Consider the following 23,189-nt stretch of genomic DNA (forward strand, 5'->3'; position numbering starts at 1 on the left):
AATTAATTTTAACTATAGGACGTAATTGGACAACACAAAGCTTAAATGCCCGGGTGAGATTCCGAACTCAGTATTACTGTGAACACTTTACATTTACAAAGATCCGTAAATTTACATGAATATTATTACTTCTTGGCTTCTGGTGTGAGACCGACCTTGTCTTTGTATACGAGTTCCCGCAAAAAAAAAAAAAAAAAAAAAAAAACAGTCTTTAACTTAATCTCGGTTTAATCGAAAAGTTAAAGTTTTTTCTGGTAGGACCTTTCAGGGTAACTAAAGAAGAAGTCTCTTTCTTGACAAAACCCAATAAATCATATAGTTTAGCGGGAAATCGATTTCCCGCCGAAATTATGTTTTCGGGCTTAAACAGACGTGATCTCGACCGTGGGCGTAAGTCCCTGAGGAAAGGTGGTGGCAAGGCCGGAGGGGGGGGGGGGAGTGGGGGCGCTGGCTTGTTTGCGCTTGCAAAATTGTGACTGTGCCCAAACAATATTTTATGGAAAACCTTCTGTAAATTGTAAATTGTCTGTGGTTATTTCGTGCATGTAGGTAAAAATAAGGGCAGTAGACCTATACAACGTAAGCTACAAGCACCGTATCCAGAGATGACGTGTGTCGGTTAACCCCGCGTGCAAAACTCTCGCCCCCCCCCCCCCCCCCCTGGGCGAGTACTACATATGTGCGCCTTTGCTCTCAACTCAGCAGCTGAGAAGTAGTTACGGACCCCCCCCCCCCCCTTGTCTACCCGGGCACACATGCGGGGTGCGCAAAGCTTCAGAAAAAAAAAACCACGCGATTTGAAAACTGCTCAAACTATCCGATGTGTGTATTTTTACAAAATACATACAATTTTAACGGTCACCACTCAGATCTCGCAGTTTCCCTGTGCACGACGAAAAGACTGCGCGTCGGTCCACAGACGATACTGCTCCAGAAGCACCATCGAATGTCGCGCTTTTCACGGAGGCCCCCTAATCCGAACATGCAAACTGTCATATATATAGGTGTTAATAGACTGAGTAGGATAGGACGTATGATTCGAGACTGGGAAAATTCGCGATTTCGATTACCTCTAGGATAGACTCCACAATCCCCTACACACTCAGGCAAATGACTCGTGACACCTGTCAACTGGGACGCTTGCGATTCGATACTTTTTTGGTTGAAGATTTTTCATTGGCTGAAAGTCCTTCAGATAAACCGAGAAGCAATATAAAGATACAGTTGTTTTAATTATAGCATATCGTGAAATGAACCCGCGAATTTTTCCGGTCTCTACGTATGACTAAAATAACATAACCCACTGAGGTGGGCTTACACCTGAGGAGAACCCTTCGAGAGTGGAAAAAGCGTAGGGAAAAAAAATTCTGAGGTGATATTGGGGTCTCTGTAAGCCACGACGAGGTCGTGGGAACATCGCGCGGAAGATGGGGCCGGCCAGTCCGGGATGGAGAGGACGAACATCGCATTGTTCCCACCCCCACCCCCCTTCCCTTTGGCTCGGCTGCAGGGGTACATCTGGGGCCCGCTTCCCGTGCATAAAGAATGCGCGGGTCCGTACGTATATCTCCTACCTGCGCGCGCTCTCCGGCTCTCTCGTGAATTATGAATCGCCCCCGGAGCCCATCCGGATCCATGCCGTCTTTCGCCTCCCCCCCCCCCCCCTCCTCTTCTTTCTCCCCCTCCCCCCCCCCCTTTTTTTTTGCCCTTCTCGTACTCCCCGCGCAGTTGATGAGAAAACTTTTATTGGAACGGAGGAGGAAAAGGAACGGGTGGGCGAGTCGGAAGGAAGAGGAAGAAATTGGCGCGGAAGTGTGCAGGGTGAGGAGGCATTATAGGGAAATGGCGCTTCCGGCCGTGTCTGCAGGGAGAACTCCTGTAAACATGACTTGTGACAGGCGCTTTTCTACCCCTTTTCTTCTCGCCTCGTCGTTCATGACAGCGCCACCTTCCCCCCCCCCCCCCTCCTATCGCCCTCCCCTCGCGTCCTGTTCCCCGGGACGGAAATCTAATCAGTGTGCAGTTTCGTGTTTGGGGGCTTTCTCCGCGTGAAATGCTCAAGAATATGCTGGTTGACTTAAATTTGTTTCCGTCGTGGTGATTTTCCGTGACTGGGATTGTTCAGTTAGTAATTTTATGATGTTTAACATCTTAGTTCTAGGTGTGCGGCATTTTGTAGGAGTATGTAATTTCTTAATGCGGTGGAAATCGCATGGAACGGAAATATGTAACATCTGTGGTGGATGGCGCGAACCAAAGTTCACAAAGCCAAAGGTAAACTTTGTAGTATGATATGGACAGTATTTTAATAAAAAAATTTGTAGAAAATCAGGTCCAGTGCCGTGGTTGAGGTTTTTTTCAAGTCTTTTCGGCTGTTATCTGAGCCGTTTTATTTTATACCTAGTTTAAAATTTTGGACTGCTAACCAAATGATTTACTAATCGACGTAGCTGATCCGGCAGCGAATTCTAGAGGCGGGTGCGGAAAATACGTGTGATTCGCGTCCAGAAGTGTTGTTGCAAACACAATTTGCGTATATGTACTTATCACGCTCGGCATTATTTGAAATAATTACACGTTAAATTTCGTATCTTAGTTTCGTATTGTACGTGTGTTTGCAACTTGAGAACACGTGAATTTGCTCGTTACCGAGGTTAGATGTTGCACGTCTCTGGCGAGTATTCGAAGGTTGTTTTGAGGGCCACTGTCTTCGAACTGTTGGGGGTCAGTCGCCTCCTGGCAAGGCGCTCCGGGTTCAGTTGGTTTTTCTCGGAGTGCTCCAGTTCTCCCTCTACCCCCCAGTGCATTCCATTGTTGCTCCTTTCTCTCCGCTTCGCCCCTCATTCGGCTCCAACGATGACTGGATGTTGACGAGACGTCAACCCCCAGTTTTTTTTAATTCGTAATTTTATGGTTCCTTACCGAATGTCGCGGCCGTTGCCTTTCCGTGTTTCCTTGTGTTGTGTCCTCTGTGTGTATCCGTCTGTATCGATCTCGCTATCGACGAGATGTAATGCCTCAGCAAAATAAAATAAAGAAAAAGCTGAATGCATTGTCCCTAGTTGATAATGAATTTGAATATTTCGCGAGTTCGTTCGGCGGCAGGCAAAAAATGTGAAATCTTCAGACCTAAGATTCGTTTTCGCTACACGACTAAAGATGGTTCGACGTGGCCTGTACATTGTTTTTTTTTTTTTATGTAAATGGACCATATATAGTCGTGTTAAATTACAGATATTTTTAATTTTGTACATTTACATGAAATAAACTGTATCATTAAAAAAAGGTTTTCGAAGTAATACTGGGTTCAGATTATTAGCCGGGCATTTATGCTTTCTGTTGTCCCAGTACCTCCAATAGTTAAAAGTTATTTGTAAACTGTTCCCTTAATGAGCAGCTTTTCAGTATCAACGACGCACATTAATAAGCACAATAAAACAAAATAAAATCAAATTATTGAATTTTCGATTATCTTTTCTGTGGTGTCTCAATAATTTTTGAAAGAAACATCAATTTTAATTTTAAAATTCGCCTCAATTTTCGTAACATAATACTCAGTATTATTTCGAAAAACGTATTTCGTTTATACACAAATAAACATAGCAATGTGTTGCACAACGTTAAAATATATTTCCTGTAGCATTACAAACTATTTCTTGGCAACTGGTTTCCAAAGGAATTTTTTTTGGAAAGTACAGAATTTTTTTTTTTTCTGTAAATTTCCACCTTGATAACAAACTCTGAGGTACACAAGAAGTGAACCGATTACGACTCAAAATTGGAAGGTCTTTTTTTTACGGCAAAGACCTAATCAACTAATGTAATCTTCTTGGAAGTCCAGGTCTAACCTACAGTTCAGTAAACTCGAAATATTTAGTGTTGTCTGCCTCTCAGATAAACGAAGAGTTATTCCAAGTTCCAGACAACTGAATCTTCTTAGAAATTGCTTCAGATTATCAGCATCCGAGTTCTCTGTTCCCTTGTGAACATGGGATACACAGGCATGTGTGTTTGCTGTGGACTTCACAAGTTTCTGAGTTTTTTTTTAATATATCAAGGCGATTTATATGAGTTCATATTCAGAGTAAATAAGATAACTCAGAAGGTTTTCTTGTATGACTGAAGATACACCGTTTTAAATTTTTCACTTTAAATTTACGAAGAATGTTGGTTACATACTTATTATCCAAGGATCTTCGTAAATAAACAGTTTTCTTTGAAAATTTATGGTACTGAACTAACGTATATTTTTAAAATGAATCAACAATAGAAATTTTATTAAATAAACAAAACCTTCACAATCTTTTTGAATATACATTTAAGAAACTTTTTTTTTCCTTTCCCACATTTGTGTTTATCCTGTTCACAACGAAACACTGAACATCCAGCTATCTGAGATTGCGAAGAACATTTAGTTTATTTCAGGTTTAATTCTAATGTTAAAAAATCTGTAAATTTATTGTAATTTCTAACGTCGTACCCGTAAATTTAAGCGAAAACTTCTGCATAATTTGTTACCAGAATAGCGCATTACGTAGAGACCTGCAAAATTCGCGGTTTCGATGGCCTTCAGGATAGACTGCACATACCTCTGTACACTCGGGCAAATAACGCAAGTTCATTGGCTGCCGACTTGTAAGTCGTCTCAGCTGGATTGTCTGTGATTCGATCCTTCTTTGTTTGAGGGTTTATAACTGGTTGAGATTCGTCCAGATGAACAGTAAGCCAATAGAAAAATTATCTAAGAGGTATATGTGTTTGAATTCTAGCCCATCACCGAATGAATCCGCGAATTTTGCAGGTCTCTACCGGCACTAGTTAAAATTGGAGTTGGCTTTGGAAGAGGGAACATATACTTTGATCGAAAGTGTCTCGTCCACGATCGACGATCCACCTGGTTTCCCGCGTTCGACTTCAGGAACCGCGCGGAGTCAGGAAATTTAATCGGAAAGTGATGCATCCCGCTGTTTTGCAGCGGGGAGCATCGTCGGGAGGTTCTCGTGTTTCTTCTGTACCTTCCTCATTTCTCGGCTGTCTGTCTCGCCCCTGTGACCCCCTTATCCCCTCTTCCTCCGCCGACTTGGCACCTCGTGCATTCTCCAGCCTGTCCCCTCGAGTGAAGATGCTAATCTGTTACACTCGTGAGCCTACGCAACGGGTCGTTCGGTTACGAGAAAATACATCATTTTTTTACGTGATGCAGCATCAACGTGGCAAACTTCTAAAGCCATTGCTGCAAATGAAATAACCTACCTTGGATCAATAGTGTTTGGGTGATGAATACTTTTTGATGTGACGTCTAATAAATCGATGAACGCCGGCTGCACGGACGAAAAAGTGTCCCGTTACGCACATTGTTCCGTTACACTGCGTCCCGTTACGCGCATCGTTCCGTTACGCTGTGTCCCGTTACGCTCATTGTTCCGTTACGCTGTGTTCCGTTACGCTGTGTTCTGTTACGCTGTCGGCGAGTGCAGTAATAAAAGGTTATGTTACAATTGACTAAAAAATTATGGTGATTCATATAATTGATGATAGATATTTGATTACAGTTTATTTATATGAAAACTTGTTCATAATTATATTTAAACTTTATAGCTAAACGCCGGTTTTTTTAAATTAATTACAAGTCATCTACACGTGAACTGTTTCGTGGACTCTTTATAAAGTGAAGTGAAAAGTTAATGTGGTTTTCATTGCTTATCACAACAACAATTTCGGCAATAAAGTTTAATTATTCTTACATTTAAAAAATCTGATTACTAGTATAATTTCAAGTATTTATTCTTTTATTATTAAAATAAAAATTATTAAATTTTATTCATAAAAGTATGCAGTCATTTCATCAATGTTTTGTTATGACGTTGTCACGTTAAACTATCGTCCGTAAACCTACTTTACAGACAAACAATTTTTTTTTGTGTGTGCTCTTTTCCCCATGAGACATTCTCGCGTGGAACTACACTCTCGCTGTAAGCTGAAGAGTGTCGAGTGAGCAGGCGCACGTGTGTGTGTGTGCGCAGGTGCGGATGATGGAGCAGAGGCTGGCCCACGCCGACCGAACGCCCGTGGACTCCGCCGCCCACGTCAGCCCCGCCGTCAAGGAGACCGTCATCAACAAGTTGGAGACCCAGGTGGAGGAGCAGGTGAGCCCTGGCGGTTGGACTCTTCCCGGAGTCGGCCCTAGACTCGGGCTGTTCACTTTTATTAGGGCGGCACCCTCCCCACGGGAAATTTTGTAAAATTAACTCTCTTAGGCCGGTGTTCCAAGACACCGAAATAAGGGTTTAGATGTTTAACATGCTACACCTGTGCCCTGACCGTATTCCTGGTGCAGGACAGGACACGGCCAGTCCCTTGTTTTTTGAGGAACGGATTTTGGTGTCCTTTCCGTTGCCGAGCTGTTGCCCAAATTCCGCGCATGCGCAGAGCTCACTTTCTAGTTGGTTTTCCTTTCCAGTTGACTTTCCAGATGGTGGACCCGCGTCTGGCGGCATCAACTCGTGTGTATTCAACTTCGTGAATATCGGGGGAAGTACCAAGCGTGTTGCTGTGCCAAATGAAACTTTGTAGTAGCGAAACTATCCTGGAATAAATTTTGTACACTTTGATGGACATAGCAGGAAATAATCGCAACTTAAAAAGTACGTGAGAAAATTATAAAGGCAGTTATATTTTGGTGCTTTGGTGCCTGCTACCTCTAGTAGTTTTTTCCCCCCCGTAACAATTGTATCGATGGTTGTGAAACATCCGCTAGAATGCATTGAAACCAGTATCTAGCCTCGCACAGGGTAGGATTGTGGTTGTTATTTGTATGTTTATTTTTAGTACCAATTTCTTTTTTTATTTAACTTAGTTATATAATTCAGGTAAAATTATCACTGTCACAGTAACGCACTGCAGTGCAACACAGGGAGCTGTTCGCATCGCATCAGACTTTGAGCTAGCGACGGAACCGGAGTATTGGGCGTAACACAGGACTCGTGTCACTGACTTGTTTCACAGCACTCCAAACGCAACAGACACGTGGCCGCCAATCAGCGCAGCTCGTAACACTGTCCCGACGTGGTTCGCCAGGATTTAAGGGGGAGGGAGAAATGCCAAGTTCATTTTTTTTTTCTGCACTGGAGTGAATACGTTTGTTGTTAGAGCCACGATTATTTCACTGAATTCATTTCACTACAGACCAGACTCAACTTGCCTGTACGTAATGAAACCATTTTAGAGTGCTCATTGGTAGAGACCGGAAAAATTCGCGGATTCATTTGGTGATATTATAAAATAAAAATTTTAAAAAATTATACACTTTTTTTAGTTACGTTCCCGCAAATTTTTCAGGTTCCTACTCAGTATTCGGTAGAAGAGTCGTATCCTTTACCAGGTTACACGTATCCTTTACCAGGTTACACTTCTCCTTGTCCATAACTGGTTCAGGGTAGTCAAGAGCGTGTTACGAGCTCTGCAGTCCAATCATCGTCAGGGAGATGCATATGTGCTTCAAGTCTACTTTGTTGTACAGTGAATCTACGAAGTAATAATGCCCTGTTTATAGTTTTTTTAAAGTGATATTTTATGTGTCTAGATTTTCCTTTCATTTATAGCCTCTTACGAATGCTTTTCTCCAACAAAGTATTCACAAAATACAAGTAAATTTTTTTTTGACGTGATAACGTCTTATAAATCTATGAACGCCGGCTGCACGCACGAAAAATTGTCACGTTCCGCCTGAGCCGAGCGTGCTAGAACCGGCCAACCACCGTGCGAGAAAATCTTCTATAATATCAAACAGGTTAAGGCGGGCTTTTTAACTAATTGTTCGTGGTTATATTTAAACAAATTATTTAAATTAAATTTGCATAAACTGTAAATAATATTTGATAATTAAAAATGTATGCAATTTTTCATCATTGTTTTCTTATGACGTTATCACGTAAAATTATCGTCCGTAAACCAACTTTACAGACAACCCCCCTTTTTTTCTGTTTCATTTGTGCAGAGTTTTATTGTTCTTCAGTGGTAAATGAATGAACATGGAAATGTTAGCCGTGCAGGAGAGATCATGGAACTAGCTGAACGTCGTCAGTTGTGACCTTGGAATGCTTTCAGCGCCAACTGAGGTTGCAGGATGCCAAGCAGGTGGAAGCCAAAGCAGCCAAGATCAAGGAGTGGGTGACGAACAAACTGAGAGAGGTGCGTATTATTGTTGCTAGTGTTTATTTTCAGCGATAAGCAAACAAACTGTCATGGTTCCTTCTTTCCTTCGCATCGAAAGCTGCGACTCTCTTTCAAGAACAAAAATTTACGGATAGTTACCAACGTTTAAATGAGATCAACTTGGTCTGGAGACAGGCCCCAATACAGTAGGATGAGGCTGCCTGTGGTGTCCAGAGACACCCTTCCGAAATATTATGGCAGAACTGAAGACTACCTAATAGTTGACCACATTATTCTTGATTTTGTATGGTATGTTTACAAGTACAAAAGTATTTTGGTTTAGATATGTTGTATACAAAGGCCACCAAAAATAAAATCCAGGCTACAGCACAGCTAGAGTTGTGGTAAAACTTGCACTCGGATGTCAGCAATCTATAGGAAGAGTGACGTTTAAGCAAGGAAAAATAGGTATCTGGGTTTGGAGGTAGCAGCTGAAAGTTTAGGGCCAATATCTCTTTAAATTTTAATTTTAATTCTAATTATTCGTGTTATTATTTCTCATGCACTGCGCTCTTAATGCCTTTGGAAAAAGATTTTTACACTTGTTTGTCCCTTCCTCTCATCTCCACCTAGGGCCTAGGCGGTTTGAGTTGGTCTCGTAGAATGTCCAACCTGGATTTTTCGCTGGAGGGGAACATGATAAATGACGTAGTACACGGTGTTTTTTTTCTCGGTGTGTTCCTGTTTTCCACGCTCCAATACATTCCGTTATAGTTCCATATCATAGTTTCAGCTGTAAACTGTCTCTAACTTATAGGTCAGCGGTATATAAAATTCTAATTACTTGATTTCATTCACTTGTACATCAGAAAATGTTTTCTGCCTTTGAATATAATGTGTGTGTCGTGAAAAATTACAATTTAATTCTACCCCTACATCACTTCTGTTGTATCCTGATACAAGTATATTCAGGAAAATATTCACATGTTGTTCTCAGGTCTATTTGTAATATGTATTTGTTAATAAATTGATTATTTGTTCACCGATGAGCAGGGACATGCAACATTCACCATATGGTTTGACAAAATTCTATATTCGAAATGTTTGTGCACTCAAGTGACACTCGTTAATTGGATACACGCGTTATTTGAAGAGAAGAGGCAGGTATTTTTCTCAAACAAAAAAAAAATATCTGATCGCTAACTAGATTGCAGTGCAGTATGCCAGAGCCAGTATTTTCGTGGTTGTAGTTAGCAGTCTGCAAGAGAAGTCGTTGCCTTATTCGGCCGGGCATTCGAGACGCGTTTACAACCCCCCCCCCCCCCCTCAACACATTGTTGGTGTAATTAGGGTGCCAACAGTAAACGCGCAACTAACAGAAACTCGACCGATCAAAAAAACAAAGAAAACGCTATAGTGTTTTAACTGTGAGGTAGACTCAAAATCTTTTCGCGAAAAATACATGCTCCTATCCATTTGGATTCTGCCACGTTTTACCTTCCATACGTAGATCATTTTATTGGGTCATTTAATTTTTTTTGTTGCTGTTATTTCCTTTAGTAGTTCAAGTATATAGAGATTTGCTTTCTAGCGTCTTTCGAATTTTACAGGTCTCTACGCCATGAGCTAACCAAAATCATATTCAAATATGTAATTGTATACAATTTTTGACTGTATTCAAATATTAAGGGAAATCAGGCCCCGTCAACTAGAACTTTTTTGCTCTAATTTTAATTCTGAACTGTTAATCCCAATTTTTGACATAAATAATATCTGCCAGAACTTCTGTATCTTGTTGGAAACACAAATGTATAACCGGCTCTAGTCTGTATGCGCCGCAAGGAAATATATAGTGGGGGCGTCTACAACTATCATGATAATCACACCAGTTTACAAGTGTTGACTCCAACAAGTAGCCAAAGCTAAGTCCTATGCCGTGTCGATCCAAATAATTTAGCACGAAAATTTACTGTTAGTAGTATCAAAATATTTGAAATTGCAAGATGGCGAGGCCTAATTCCCCTTAAACGCAAATTTTGCATGTCCACAGGGCCGGTATTCCAAAACACATAAGTAGAGACCGGAAAAATTCGTGGATTCATTTCATGATATGCTAGAATCCAAACAACTGTATCTTTATATTGCTTCTGTGATTGACTCACAATTTATCTGAAGGACTTTGATCCAATGGAAAACCTTCAACCAAAAAAGTATTGAATCGCAAGCGTCCCAGTTGACAGGTGTCACGAGTCAGTAGCCAATGAGCAGGTGGCATTTGCCTGAGTGTGTAGGCGATTGTGGAGTCTGTCCTAGAGGTCATCGAAATCGCGAATTTTTCCAGTCTCTACACATAAGTGTTTACGTATTGAATATGCTACACCTGAACCTTAACCTAGTGCACGATAGGACACGGCCAGTCCCTTATTTTTAGGGAACGGATTTCGGTGTCCTACCCGTGTACCATCTGTCACCCAAATTCCGCGCATGCGCAGAGCTCACATTTCAGTTGATTTTGTGCAGATGGCGGACCCGCGTCTGGCGCCATTAACTCGTGTACAGTCCCTTTTTGTGATCATCGGGGGGACGTACCAAACGAATTGGTATGTCAAATGAAACTTAAAAAGTAGTTGGGAAAATTATAATAGCACAATTTAATTCGTGCGACGGTGCTTCTAGATTTTTTTTTTTTTTTTTGCCGTAACGCCAGAATGCGTTGAATAAAATTTTCTAGCCTCGCGCAGGGCACCGTTCATTAAAAACCGTTTGCCGATTTGATCACTTAACACTGGGATTCGGTTCGGACGCGTCCGGGGATGAGACCCCCGCGAGTTAGGTTACTGTTTTGTCCCCAGCAAGTCAGTGCATGTTCGTTTACCTTGCCCGAACGTCTTTGGAATGCCGTCCCTATAGGTTGCTGTTGGAAGGGTCGACTCGAAAGCTTGTGTTGCAGTTGGAGGAGCAGAACCAGCACCTGCGCGAGCAGAACCAGAAGTGCAACGCCCAGCTGGAGCTGCTGAGGAACCACCTGGCGCACAGCCAGCTGGGGCTGAAGGACCGCTCCAGCACGGGCGTGAGTGCAGCCTTCTTCACGCCCGCTGCTACTACCTGTTTCGAAACGATCCGCCCCCAGAAAAAAGTATATATATATATATATATCCATGCGAAGTTACAGATGTTCCGTGAATTCGTGCGTCCACACGCAAACAACAGTATCGATACAAAATAACGTTTTCAGTGACACTGGGTTCGGATTTTTACCTCTGGCATTTATGTTTTTTATTGTTCCAGAACCTTTATTAGTTTAAGTTACCTGAATAGCTTTGCAGTATCAACTGCGTGCATAACACGATACAACACAACAAAGTCAAACTGTATTTCCTTTGGTTTAAAAAAAAAAGTTATTGGATGAAACATCAATTAAAATAAAACATTATGCGCCAATTTTCGTAATAAATACTCAGTATTATTTTGAAAAACGTATCTCACGTATGCCAAAATAACAACCCACGTATTTTGTACGAATTTACAATATATTTTCTTGTAGTGTTACCGAACTGTTTCTTGGGATGTTTTGTGAAATTACATAAAAAATAAGCGCGCTGACTGCACCATTTGACACGGCGCCGTGGCGAGTTGAGATGGCGACAATACAGCGACGGAAAACGTTTAGCGTTCTCCTTTTCAACAAGCGCGAGTCGTTCACAGCTGATCGGCCTGATTCCCTACCGCTCACTGGTGGTTTTGTGAAATGCTAACAAATCTGAACGTGTCTCTCAGTACTCACCAGAGACGTGTAACCTCTAACCTCGGTAACAAGCGAACTAATGTGTTCTCATGTTACAAATACACTTATAACACGAAACTCGGACACGAAATTAAACGCAGCGATCTTTAAAATAATGCCGAGCATGATACCTATACGCTAATTGGGCTTTTAACTAAATTTCTAGACACGAATCACACGTCGTTTCCGCAACCGCCGCTAGATTTCGTTGCCGGAGCAGCTACGTCGACTGTCGAATCATTCCATTTTCAGGGTGAAGTTTTAAATCGTATAATGAAATGTCTTCGATAAAACCGCCAAAGACTTCAAAAAATACTAAACCCCGGCTTTGGAACTGATATACGACAAGGAATTTCATTAAAATCCTGTCCATTAAATAGTTAGTACTATAAAGTTTTCCTTTCTCTTTGTGAACTTTGGTTCGCGCCATCCACCGCAGATGGCAGCACCGTGGTTACACATTTCCGATCCATGCGACTTCCGTTCCATTCGCGATATTACTCCTACCAAATTCCGTATACCGAGAGCTAAGATTTTACTCATCAAAAACTTTGTATTGTTATATGGCAACCCTGTAATTTTTCATGGTCGTGTTATTCCACGGAGTGGATGTGTAATACAATATAGTCAACGATTTGTTTACAAATCAAGTCGAAGCAGTAGGAAGGCTAGTGCTAAAAGTTTGCTAAATGGCTTGAAAGATCTTGCCAGGAAGAATCGTAAAATTTTCACAATATTGTCAGTTGTCACTTGGTAACAACGAATCAGCCAGGAACAAGCATTCAACTTCATTATAACAACATACGTTTATTTTTATCATCAAGCTCATTTTCAATTCAATTATTAACACAAAAAAGATTGCACACATCCACTCCTTAACTGCTTTCCTCCATTATCTTTTCCACTTCTCATAATACAAACTCATGAATGAATAAATGAATTAATTAATGAATGAATGAATGAACGAATGAATGAAGGCCTTAAGGTAGGGTCTCACAGGCCATGTTCATTTTTTTTTTTTTCGTTATTGCTACTGTTTAAGGGCTATTTCTGTAAATTAACATTATACCTAGTTTGAATTTGATGTTCTCTCACAAACATTTTTAAGGTATATTTCTTAAGTTTTATAAAATGGGTTTGAAAAAGGCGCGCAAGAGTTTGTAATCCTATCACTTGCGCTTCTTTTTATCTCCTATTACAAAACTCTTAGGAAATAGCTGTGAAAAATATTTTTTGTGGTGAGGGGTATAGTGTTAAATAGAACCTGATTAATAGTAATGATGAAAACATGAAAAAAACTCAACATGGTATGTACGACCCCACCTTAACTTCTCGTCGACATCAAGGGCATTAGAGACGTCGAGATAGAAAAGGAGCACTGACTGAATGGGTGAGCGAGAGAAACGGAAGTACGTAATTCGAAGAAGGAAAAAAAACACTGGCTCATATAAACGTCCGCCACCTTTCTCATTTGTCTAAATCCGCGGTTCGACCTGCCCGATGATCGAAAACCGGTCGTCTTGAAGAGGTGAAGGTGTGGTGGAGGGAGGTGGTGAGTGATCTGACCACTCAGTCACTGCGGTCACTTATGAACACTCATGTTACTTTTCTCAATAATAGTACCTACTTTAGTGCAATCCAGCCAACTTAACACTTCTGAGTTTTCACGCCAAGGTATTTTCATTCATTCAAGAAGGATTTACAACGTGAGACTATACCTACTTGTTTCTATCATGTTACTTGTATCAGCAGGTGTGATATCAACTACGTTGTGTTGTTGTTGGCGGTCCTGACTCTTTCGGGAGAATTTGCCTGCCTCTTAAAAGTGTGGGAGCCGTTTCGGGCTCCAGTAACCGAGGGAGAATCTAACAGGGTCACGGAAAGGGTGCACGGATGCGAATACGTAGCCTCTTCGCACCAAGGCAACTAGAAACCTCCTCGTGGAACCCATGGGTGTTCACCAAAACAAGCTCTGCCAGGGAGTCATCGTTCCTCGACATCTTCAGATGCTGTGGGAAAAAAAAGGTATCTGGTGAGGTGGAAAAAGCCCTCTTCTGCAGGTGACGTCAGAAGGTTGGGGAACTTCACCCGGGGTGTCAGCACTGTCGGGTCCTCAGGCCGTGGCTCACTGTGTCTGGTTGCGGCTTCTGCTGTGGAAACCAGAAGCGACCAGGCGTGGAAGAATTCTGGAAGCTCTGGGGCATCGGGGCCGGTGAAGTACCGGAGGGACTGTCCTCACGTGACCAGTTCCTGGGGGATTTCCTGCGACTCGGACCGCGGCAGTTACTCCGCTAGCCCACGGGCTAACAGACCGTACAAGGCGGTGGTGCGGGGTGACCCTTGTTGATGCTGGGACTCCCAGCTGAGGTTCCCTCTACCGGCCCCGGGTCGCACGGTGAGGACTCGCACTGACAGTTGATGGCTCTGATCGCCCAGACCTACCTCTCTCCGATAAGGGGCGGACGCAGTGAGCGACGGCACAGCTCCGGTGCCAGCCTGTGCAGCTGGTAGAGGTTGCATGCCACAAGCTGTCTGGGGGCTGATGGGGTCTCACAGATGTGGTAGACTTGATTAGTTACTTGTGATACTCTTGGGATAAGGTGTCCCTTGCTTCAACTACAGGTTGGACTAATTGGGTTGAGGGGAGTGGGTGACAATGATGCTGGGATGGGTAGCCACAGCCTCTCATTGTAGCTCCTCAGACATCTCCAATGGCGTTTCCCTGTGGCTCTAGGGAGCTCGTGTTGGTGATCCAGACCTCAAGCTGTGAAGTCCAACATGTTAAACAACCATTCATTGCAGCATTGTCAGTAGTCTATCCCAGAATGTTCAGTTCAGCTGGAACGCACTTTACACATTATTTTAACAACTATAAAATTAAAAAAAAAGTATTGATTCATCTGAGCTTTAATCTCAACATATATATGTACTCTGATGATACCAGTGGGGTGGATGTAGAAGTGAGCTGGTTTTCTCCGGTGCATGGAAGATGATGTGAAGGGATGTCTTTGATTTTTTGTTTTGCAGGGGTCTTCCCGTGCTAGCCTCAGCCTTGAAGCAGCGACCACCAGCGACGACTCACTGGCCATTCCACCCACCGATCTTCCGACGCGCCCCCTCTCCACAGCGTCTGCATCGTTCAGGTACTGAGCTTCTGCCATGACAGCTGGATGTGAAGACCTGAAGCTTAATCCATCGCGCCATGTTGTTTATTTCATTTTTTTATTGCCTTCTTTAAATATATTATATAAGATCTCTTGAATTTTATGTTTTGTTTCGAATTGTTTTTATCTTACATTTAATCAATGTTATCAAATATCTGTAAAAAGTCAATGAAGTGTTCATAATTATAATTATTTATTTGATCCTTTACAGCTTGAAAATTAGGTAAAGTTGAAGTAAACATCTGGTGAGAAAATTCGTGACCCAACGAAAATGCAGGAGAGCTTTAAGAATTTATGTACTGGAATCTCCCTTAACTAATAGTAATAAAGAGGAGAAAAAAATCAACACGACATGTGAGACCCCCACCTTAAGACACACTTTCCTGAACTCTATACCAGGAATCATAAGCTAACTGTATGGGGGAAAGGAATTTTTTTTCTTGCATTCTATGTTTGTTTTTTTTTTCCTTCAATGCTTTTAATCCACTTACCTTAGCAAGTATGTTTGAGTACCATCATGGTTCCTGGTATATTATTGTTGCTGATTTTTTTTGGTTTGAGTCCACAAGTTTTCACACGATAGTAAATTTTTCCTTTATATAAAAATATATGCGCTCTGAACTTTTAAACTGATTTGAAATCATAATTGAAGTAGTACAAAATGTAGATGAAATAGATCATGTTTTGTAGTTAAGTTTAAGCGATTTAACTAACAATGTTATTTCAATGGGCAGACATACACCACTTAAGAATACAATTAAGAATCAGGTATGTATTTAATTTATGTCTGGAGTGAAACTGAAAAAAAAAAGAAAAAAAGAAGCAGTCTTATTATCAGGCTTAAGCATAGCCTTTGCGACTGTGAATTATGCTTGGGAGACAGCCATGACTGTGAAACAGGAATGTAATGTTTCATTTTACATAATGAGGACACTCTTTAGACTGTCTTCACGGAGACTGTTGTGCTTAAAATTTTTTTGAAACTGGAATGAGATGTGTGAGTAACAAAGTGGTAACAAAAACTTATGTTTACATTGCAGCCATTGCTCAAGATGTCATCATGAATAGGTATCAATCACTCTGAGGCCGGTATTCCAAGACACAAAAATAAGGGTTAGGTGTTGAATATGCTACACCTGTATCCTAACCGTATTTCTAGTGCACGATAGGACACGGCCATTCCCTTATTTTTAGAGAATGGATTTTGGTGTCCTATCCATTCCATCCACATTTGTTTCTTACCTTATTTGCTACGGTTTTATTTTCTTCATAGATCTATGCAATACCTACTTTCTGAATGCTTACACAAACTACATTCCATCTAAGACTTATGTTACTAATATGTATTTAAACTTTTAAGACTTCTTCAACCGCTACTTTTTAAATTATTAAATTACTGATTTACATACCGTTTCCCTCCCATGTACCTAATATTGTAAACTTGATAGTTCAGCCACAAAAACACGCTGACATAAGTATTTGTATGTATTATCATACTTTTTTTTTGTGTGTTGGCAGGCCGTGTTCCGATAGCATTGGCTCCCTCGACACAGTGCCAGGTGAGCGAATGAGAAGGAAGGAAGCCATTTTAAAGCGTAATCTGCCTAAAGTACCTACAGTGCCAAGTCTTCCTGTTCAAATAGGTATAAGAGAAACAGTAGTCTGGGTGTAGACGTCGTTTGAGTCTTTCTGACTGCAATGCTTGTAATGCGTAGTGCGTGAAGAGGACTCAGAGCATGAATTTATCCTTACAGAACACACTGTCTGATGCTGATGTACCTGAGCATACGAGTCATTTCCAATGACTCTTGCATGAAGCATCCACCTTATTTTATTGTACAGCCATGACATGTTGGTTATTTCATTTTCTTTTTTCTTTTTTCTTTTTACTGTTATTTGGTGGCCTTTTCTTTAAATTTAATATGACAGCACTCTTGCATGTCAGATTTCATTTAAAATTATCATTTAAAGTCACATAAATGTACATAATTATACATGATCTTTTACGGAAAGTAACTAAAGCTTACTAAATATCTGGAGAGAGCGATCAGAATAAATTTACAGGAAAAATCCCTTAATCAATTTTAATGACCAGAATATTAAATAATCAACCCAACTGATGAGATAGAGCTTTAAATCATTATTTTGATCACAATATAAGTTATTAAAATTATTTTACATTAAAAAAATAATACAAGTGGATTATATTATTATTTGAAAATAAGAAAAACTATGTTTCATGCAACTATCGAGGCCTTCATTTGATTTGTTAAAGAAAAATGCCAAACTTTTGTGTGTACTTTCCTAAACTTCATCTAAGTTCAACTATATTCTTTTTTATTAAACTAAAAAAATTTGTTTTTAATTTCACCAAGTAAATATATATTTTAATAAGGGAGATTAGAGATGAGGGATAAGCTTTGAGTGTGTGTGTGTGTGTGTGTGTGTGTGTGTGTATAACGTTTAAGCATATTAGAACAATGATGCTCTGTCTTAGATCACAGCGATGACTGGGGGTCATAAGAATATTTTATTTGGTTGCCAAAATTATTAAGAAGATAGAAAAAATAAAGTGCACAAAAATCCTGGTATTAGACTCATCTTTCAAATTGCTGAAATGTTTTAAAATATTTTCTACATATTATTTTTATCTTTATCTATGCAATGTTTGAACATTGATACCTATACAAGTTTTTTGGTTGCTAGACCGGTAGGGCACGACTCTCCTTAGCTTCCTGTCGGTGCACTTATTTATCTCCTTATAACTAGAGCATTCAACATCCACTGTAGTATTTTCTCACATAGGTACCTCAGCCGTTCTTATCCTGTACTTTTATCTCGGTTACTAAATTTACCAGAGCAGAATGCCTGAAAGTATGTCCAATAAGTCCATCTTGTAGGTCTGTGTGAAGCTTCGACTAAGTGAATCAATTGACACTCTTTTTAATATTCAATTTGACTTCGCCAGGAAAATTGTTATTCATTTTATTTGAAGCTACGGTTGTGTTGCAAAGCTCCACATCTGATGTGAAAATTTGCATTTGTTGCAAAGCTTTAAATTGTTGGAAGCCTAAGATTCGCTCATGAAAAATATTGACTTTTTTGTGTGTATAACTGTTTTGCTTGAATAAAGTTGGTTATTTAAAAAAAAATCAAAACGTGGCACTCCATTTGTTTTTATGAATGTTCAGTGAGCATGATTATTTTATAACTTTTACTTACTGGTGTTATACATAAGAACATAATTTGTTAGTCATGTTATTAGTTCAAACATAAATTTAAACGAATATATATATTTTTTTTACTTAAATTCTGTATTTAATCTAATAAGTGTAATACATCTTCACCGAGAACAAATCTTTACGAAAATTTTTAAAATTTGATTTGATATTTGTTTTGCATCAAAAAACTGGTATTCACACAGGCGTACTCCAAGTAACCTTTCCGTGGCTTTTGGCCTTTTCAAATCTATATTTGCTATATTCTAATAAATATACCTCCAAACACATTGAAAATATCTTCATAGTGTCTCCTGAATAAAATGGTTATCCATTGGGGTCACAGGTACAAATTGGTTTTGCACCACTGTATTAGGATTCCAAGCATGACACAAATAATGTTATCTCCCCTGTGACCTATGTAATGGTGTTTTTAGAAAATCTTATCTGTAAAAGTATTTAGGTAAAATTATTTTAGCTGATATGTGCAGTATGAGCATGATAGATATTACCATACTGTGTACATATTTTTGTTACCACTCTTTTATCATAGCTTTACCTGTATGTATGAATGGACTATGTATTAAAATCTTTCCATTCAATTTTTACCCACGTTTCGACGTCCGAATGTGTTAATATTTTGCATACACATAAAGAACCTCTGACAATACAATGTTTTGATAACTTAAGACCTTAGAGTTATGGGGGAGTGTAAGGGGGGTCAAAACACCTAATTTTGAACTATGGGTAATAACCATGCTTTGTGTGTATCCATGAGGTCAGGGCATGGTAGGAATTTTCCCTGGTGTCGACTGTGCCCCTAGGGGGGAAGGAGGTTAAAGACCCAAAATTTTGAAAATTTTAAAAATCACTGCTTTTTCAATTTGGAGTGTTTCCGATCCAAAAAGGTCGAGTCGTGGTGGAAAATGTGCTGGCAAGCTAAAATCATTGTTCTCTTAATTTTTATTATTTAATGTCTGCAGTTCTGTTGTAGTGCTTATGTGCTAATGTGCTCTGGTAAAAAATGAAGTACAAAACGGGTAATGACAACTTTAGCCAACATGGCAGCATTTTATTTTGGGACTAAAAATAATAAAATAAACTTATTGTTTAAAAAACTAAAAGTTTCACATTCAGTATATTTCTCTTTTTATATAATTAGTAAAATTGGCAGTTAACATCTAGAATTTTTTTATGGACAGTTTGAAGTTTGTCCGTACATAATTTAAATTACATTTTATAGCTTGGTGGAGCATAGAACTAATGTTGAACACTTTTTTAAAACATTAAGGGATCGACATTAAACACTATAAACATTCAAGCTTAGTATGCATCACCTTGCTTGCTTATGTTGGTTTGATAAAAAAGATTTGGTATGTTGCCTTCGTGCGTGTTTAGAAGTGAAATCAGACTATATAGTATTCAATGCCGGTACTCACAAGTTGTATGAAATTGTATCAAATATGATGACAAGTCTTAACAGTTGTCTGACTCTTTAGTATGTTCATTTAATTCATTATTCTCCTTCCCTAACCACCACTCCCGTCTAAGGGTGCCTCATTCTTGCGCGTTGCACTTTTCGTTATTGTGTGATGGGTCATCATCTCAACTTCCCTCTCAAATGGCTGGGTTGGAAGGGAAAAAAAAAAAAGGGGGTGGGTTAAAAACATAGGTGCCTAAGCACAAGGGTCCCGGTTTAGTTTCGAGATATTTTTAAAATCTTGGAATTATCCTGTTAGGTGGAAACTTACATGTTAATTGTTAATAGAATCCATAGGAAACCTTAGAAGTAATGTGATTTGCATAGATCACGTTTACAGTTATTGCTGCAGTATTATTTACAGTCTTTAAATTTTTGACGTGACAACGTCTAATAAATCGATGAACGCCGGCTGCACGCACGAAAATTCCCCATTATCCACATTGTCCCATTACGCTGTGTCCCGTTACACTCATTGTACACTTGCGCCGCATCTATCTCTCTTCCACTCGATTGGAACAACCATCCATTTGACTTTTTCGAGGCACATTAAACTTGAAACACTCCCATTCGTTTCCTACTTTTCCTATCATCGACCTATCCTTAACAGAACAACACTTATTGGAAGAAGTTAAATAGCAAACATGTATAAAAGTTATAGTTAAAATAATCTCTTCGTTAAAGTAATAAACATTTTTGAATTAACGAGTGCAAATAAAAGTAAAATTTATCAATTAAATTGTAGATTTCATTTCACTCCTTCTTTGTATCCATACCAAATAGTGATAATTCAATAAAAATGATTCGATTTTATTCATAAAAGTATGCAATCAATTCATCAGTGTTTTGCTCTGACGTTGTCTCGTTAAACTATCGTCCGTAAACCGACTTTACAGATAAACAATTTTTTTTAAATTGTACGTTAAGTAGTAGGGAGGGAGCCCGGGCTGGACGGCGACTGTGCTCCGCCAGGGATGGACGCGACCAGCCTCCTGAGCCAGGACCTGCAGGCGGCGGTGGAGAGCCTCACGCTGCTGCCGTCGTCCCTGGGCGCCGTCCCGCGCCCCGCCGCCTGCCCCGGCCGGGGGGGGGAGACCGCGGTGCACGACTACGCAGAGATCTACACCCCGAGCCGGGAGCGGGCGCTGCCCTGGCTCGGCGTCGCGGCCAACCATCGGGACATCTCCCACGGTGAGCGCCGCGAGGGTGGAGTGTGTCCGCGCTCGCACTCTCTCACGTGCCCGGTTCAGAGATTCACATATCTCCCTTGCATCCTGCGGTGAATGATCACGCAAGTGACCATCATCATAAACAGGGGCGCAACAACTAAATTTCTAAAGGGGTGGAGGGGGGGGGCAATATACCTTTTTATAAAGAATCATCGATTTCCCCCCCCCCCCCCCTATTGAAGCGGGGGGTTCAGAGGGTCCTCCCCCAGGAAAATCTTTATTTCAAGGTGGAAAATGGTGCTATTTAAGCAGTATTATTATCTAAAAATTGATTACACAGCACTTTCTTTGCCCCCGTTTGCCGCCACTTCAAGGTTTTTGAAGGGGGGGGGGAATACCCTTGCCCCCCCCCCCCCCCCCCCCCCCCTGTTGTTGCACCTCATAAACACTTGCGTGATTTTTTCTGCTGTTAGATGAAATTGGGTAAATATTGGTAGAGAAAAATTTTTTAGGTGAAACATAAAATACAAGAAACTGTCGTGGTAAATGTACAGGTAAAGTCCTCAGATACAAGCACTGATAAGAGAATTAGATAACCACGATGGCCAAGATGAGCCTAAAGCCTCAGACTCGCGCCCCGTCTTGAAATTTTCATTTTCTCAACATTACTGTTATTTGAAGAATAAAACTTAAATTTTAACATGGTTCTTCCTTGAGTGTTGTTCTATCACCAATATTTCCAACAGATATTCACAAAGTGTAATATCGTGGGTGTAAAAAGTTGTGCAAATGTTTGCGACTGTTATCGCTTACAAAATCATTTAGACACATTGTATTTCACTTTGAGAATATCTGTTAAAATATAATTGTTTTACAAAATTTAAAAAAAAAAAAGTATTGTGTCAAAATTTCTTGGGAAGTGTTTTCCTTGTTAAAAAGATTATATATATTTTTTAAGTTACTTGAGAAACGTCGCAACAGAGTTAAGCCTCGATTAGCGTTACTATTTTTAAAAAAAAATCTGACAGTAAAAGGGGGTTAAAACTGCAAAGTTATTTTTGATAGCTATAAATCACATCTCCAAAACAAATCAAGTCAGAGGTAAGAAACTTAAGATAAATACATTACATTAGTAGTTACGAGAGGTATTCTTTTACCATCTATCGCAAAGGTTGCGAAAAATCGGCAGGTAGGGGGTTTTACTAGGAAATTGAATTTCTGAAGTAAATTTTTGAGTGAGGTAAGAAATGAGAGAATAACTTTCATAATAGGTAGAGACTGGAAAAAAATTCGCGCTTTCGATGACCACTAGAATGGACTCCACAACCCCCTATGTACTCAGGCAAATGGCACCTGCTCACTGGCTGTTAATTTGTTAGACCTGTCAACCGGGACGCTTTGCGATTCGATGCTGGTTTTCCGGTCGAAGGTTTTTCCCATTGGCTCAGAGTCCTCCGGATAAACTGTGAGCCAATCGCAGAAGCAATATAGAGGTACGGTTGTCTGGATTCTAGCATACCGTGAAATGAATCCGCGAACTTTTACGGTCTCTACTAATTATTAGAGAATGGAAAAATTCGCGCTTTCGATGACCTCTAGGACAGACTCCACAACCCCCTACGCACTCAGGCAAATGCCACCTGCTCATTGGCTATTGACTCTTGACACCTGTCAACTGGGACGCTTGTGATTCGATACTGTTTTCGGTCGAAGGTTTTCCATTGGCTTAAAGTCCTCCGGATAAACTGTGAGCCAATCGCAGAAGCAATATAGAGGTACAGTGTTCTGGATTCTAGCGTCTCGTTGAAAATAATCCGCGAATTTTTTCCCGGTCTCCGATAGTAGGTGTTGAGTGACGCTGAGGGCCCGTGGCGTGTGCGCAGGCGGCAGCACGAGCAGCACCAACAGCGGCTCGGAGGCGGCGGCAAGCTGCCCCGCCCGCCCGCCCACCCCGCCGCTCCACAGGTTCCCGTCGTGGGAGTCGCGCATCTACCAGGTGGCGGCGGACGGGCTGCGGACTGCCGGGGCCCGCCTCCGCCCGCCGGCCGACGCCGCCAACAACAACAACAACAACGCCCACTGCTCGGCCGGCTACTGCGACATCAGCGTGCCCGTCTACGCCACCGTCAAGGGGGTGCGTCTCCTCGCTCTTCGACGACCGGCTCGGTCAGAGTCCTGGTGTTTGTGGCCAGTTTCAAAACTTGAAAAATTGCATCATTA

At 40.8% G+C, this 23,189-nt stretch overlaps 1 protein-coding gene across 6 annotated transcripts in view; it reads left to right on the plus strand.

Annotated features, from left to right (window-relative positions):
- LOC134528267 (uncharacterized protein CG43867) overlaps positions 1–23,189 on the plus strand; it is a 553,493-nt gene that overhangs the window by 471,284 nt on the left and 59,020 nt on the right. For all 6 annotated transcript variants that reach the window (XM_063361743.1, XM_063361747.1, XM_063361745.1 and 3 more), the window contains exons 3-9: positions 6,024–6,146; positions 8,107–8,190; positions 11,105–11,224; positions 14,966–15,081; positions 16,621–16,661; positions 20,773–20,991; positions 22,853–23,103. In XM_063361743.1, the coding sequence (XP_063217813.1) occupies positions 6,024–6,146; positions 8,107–8,190; positions 11,105–11,224; positions 14,966–15,081; positions 16,621–16,661; positions 20,773–20,991; positions 22,853–23,103 (954 nt within the window). The remainder of the gene's footprint in view (positions 1–6,023; positions 6,147–8,106; positions 8,191–11,104; positions 11,225–14,965; positions 15,082–16,620; positions 16,662–20,772; positions 20,992–22,852; positions 23,104–23,189) is intronic.

This window comes from Bacillus rossius, chromosome 1, assembly GCF_032445375.1.
Source record: "Bacillus rossius redtenbacheri isolate Brsri chromosome 1, Brsri_v3, whole genome shotgun sequence".
In the NCBI taxonomy this organism is placed as follows: Eukaryota; Metazoa; Arthropoda; class Insecta; order Phasmatodea; family Bacillidae; genus Bacillus; species Bacillus rossius.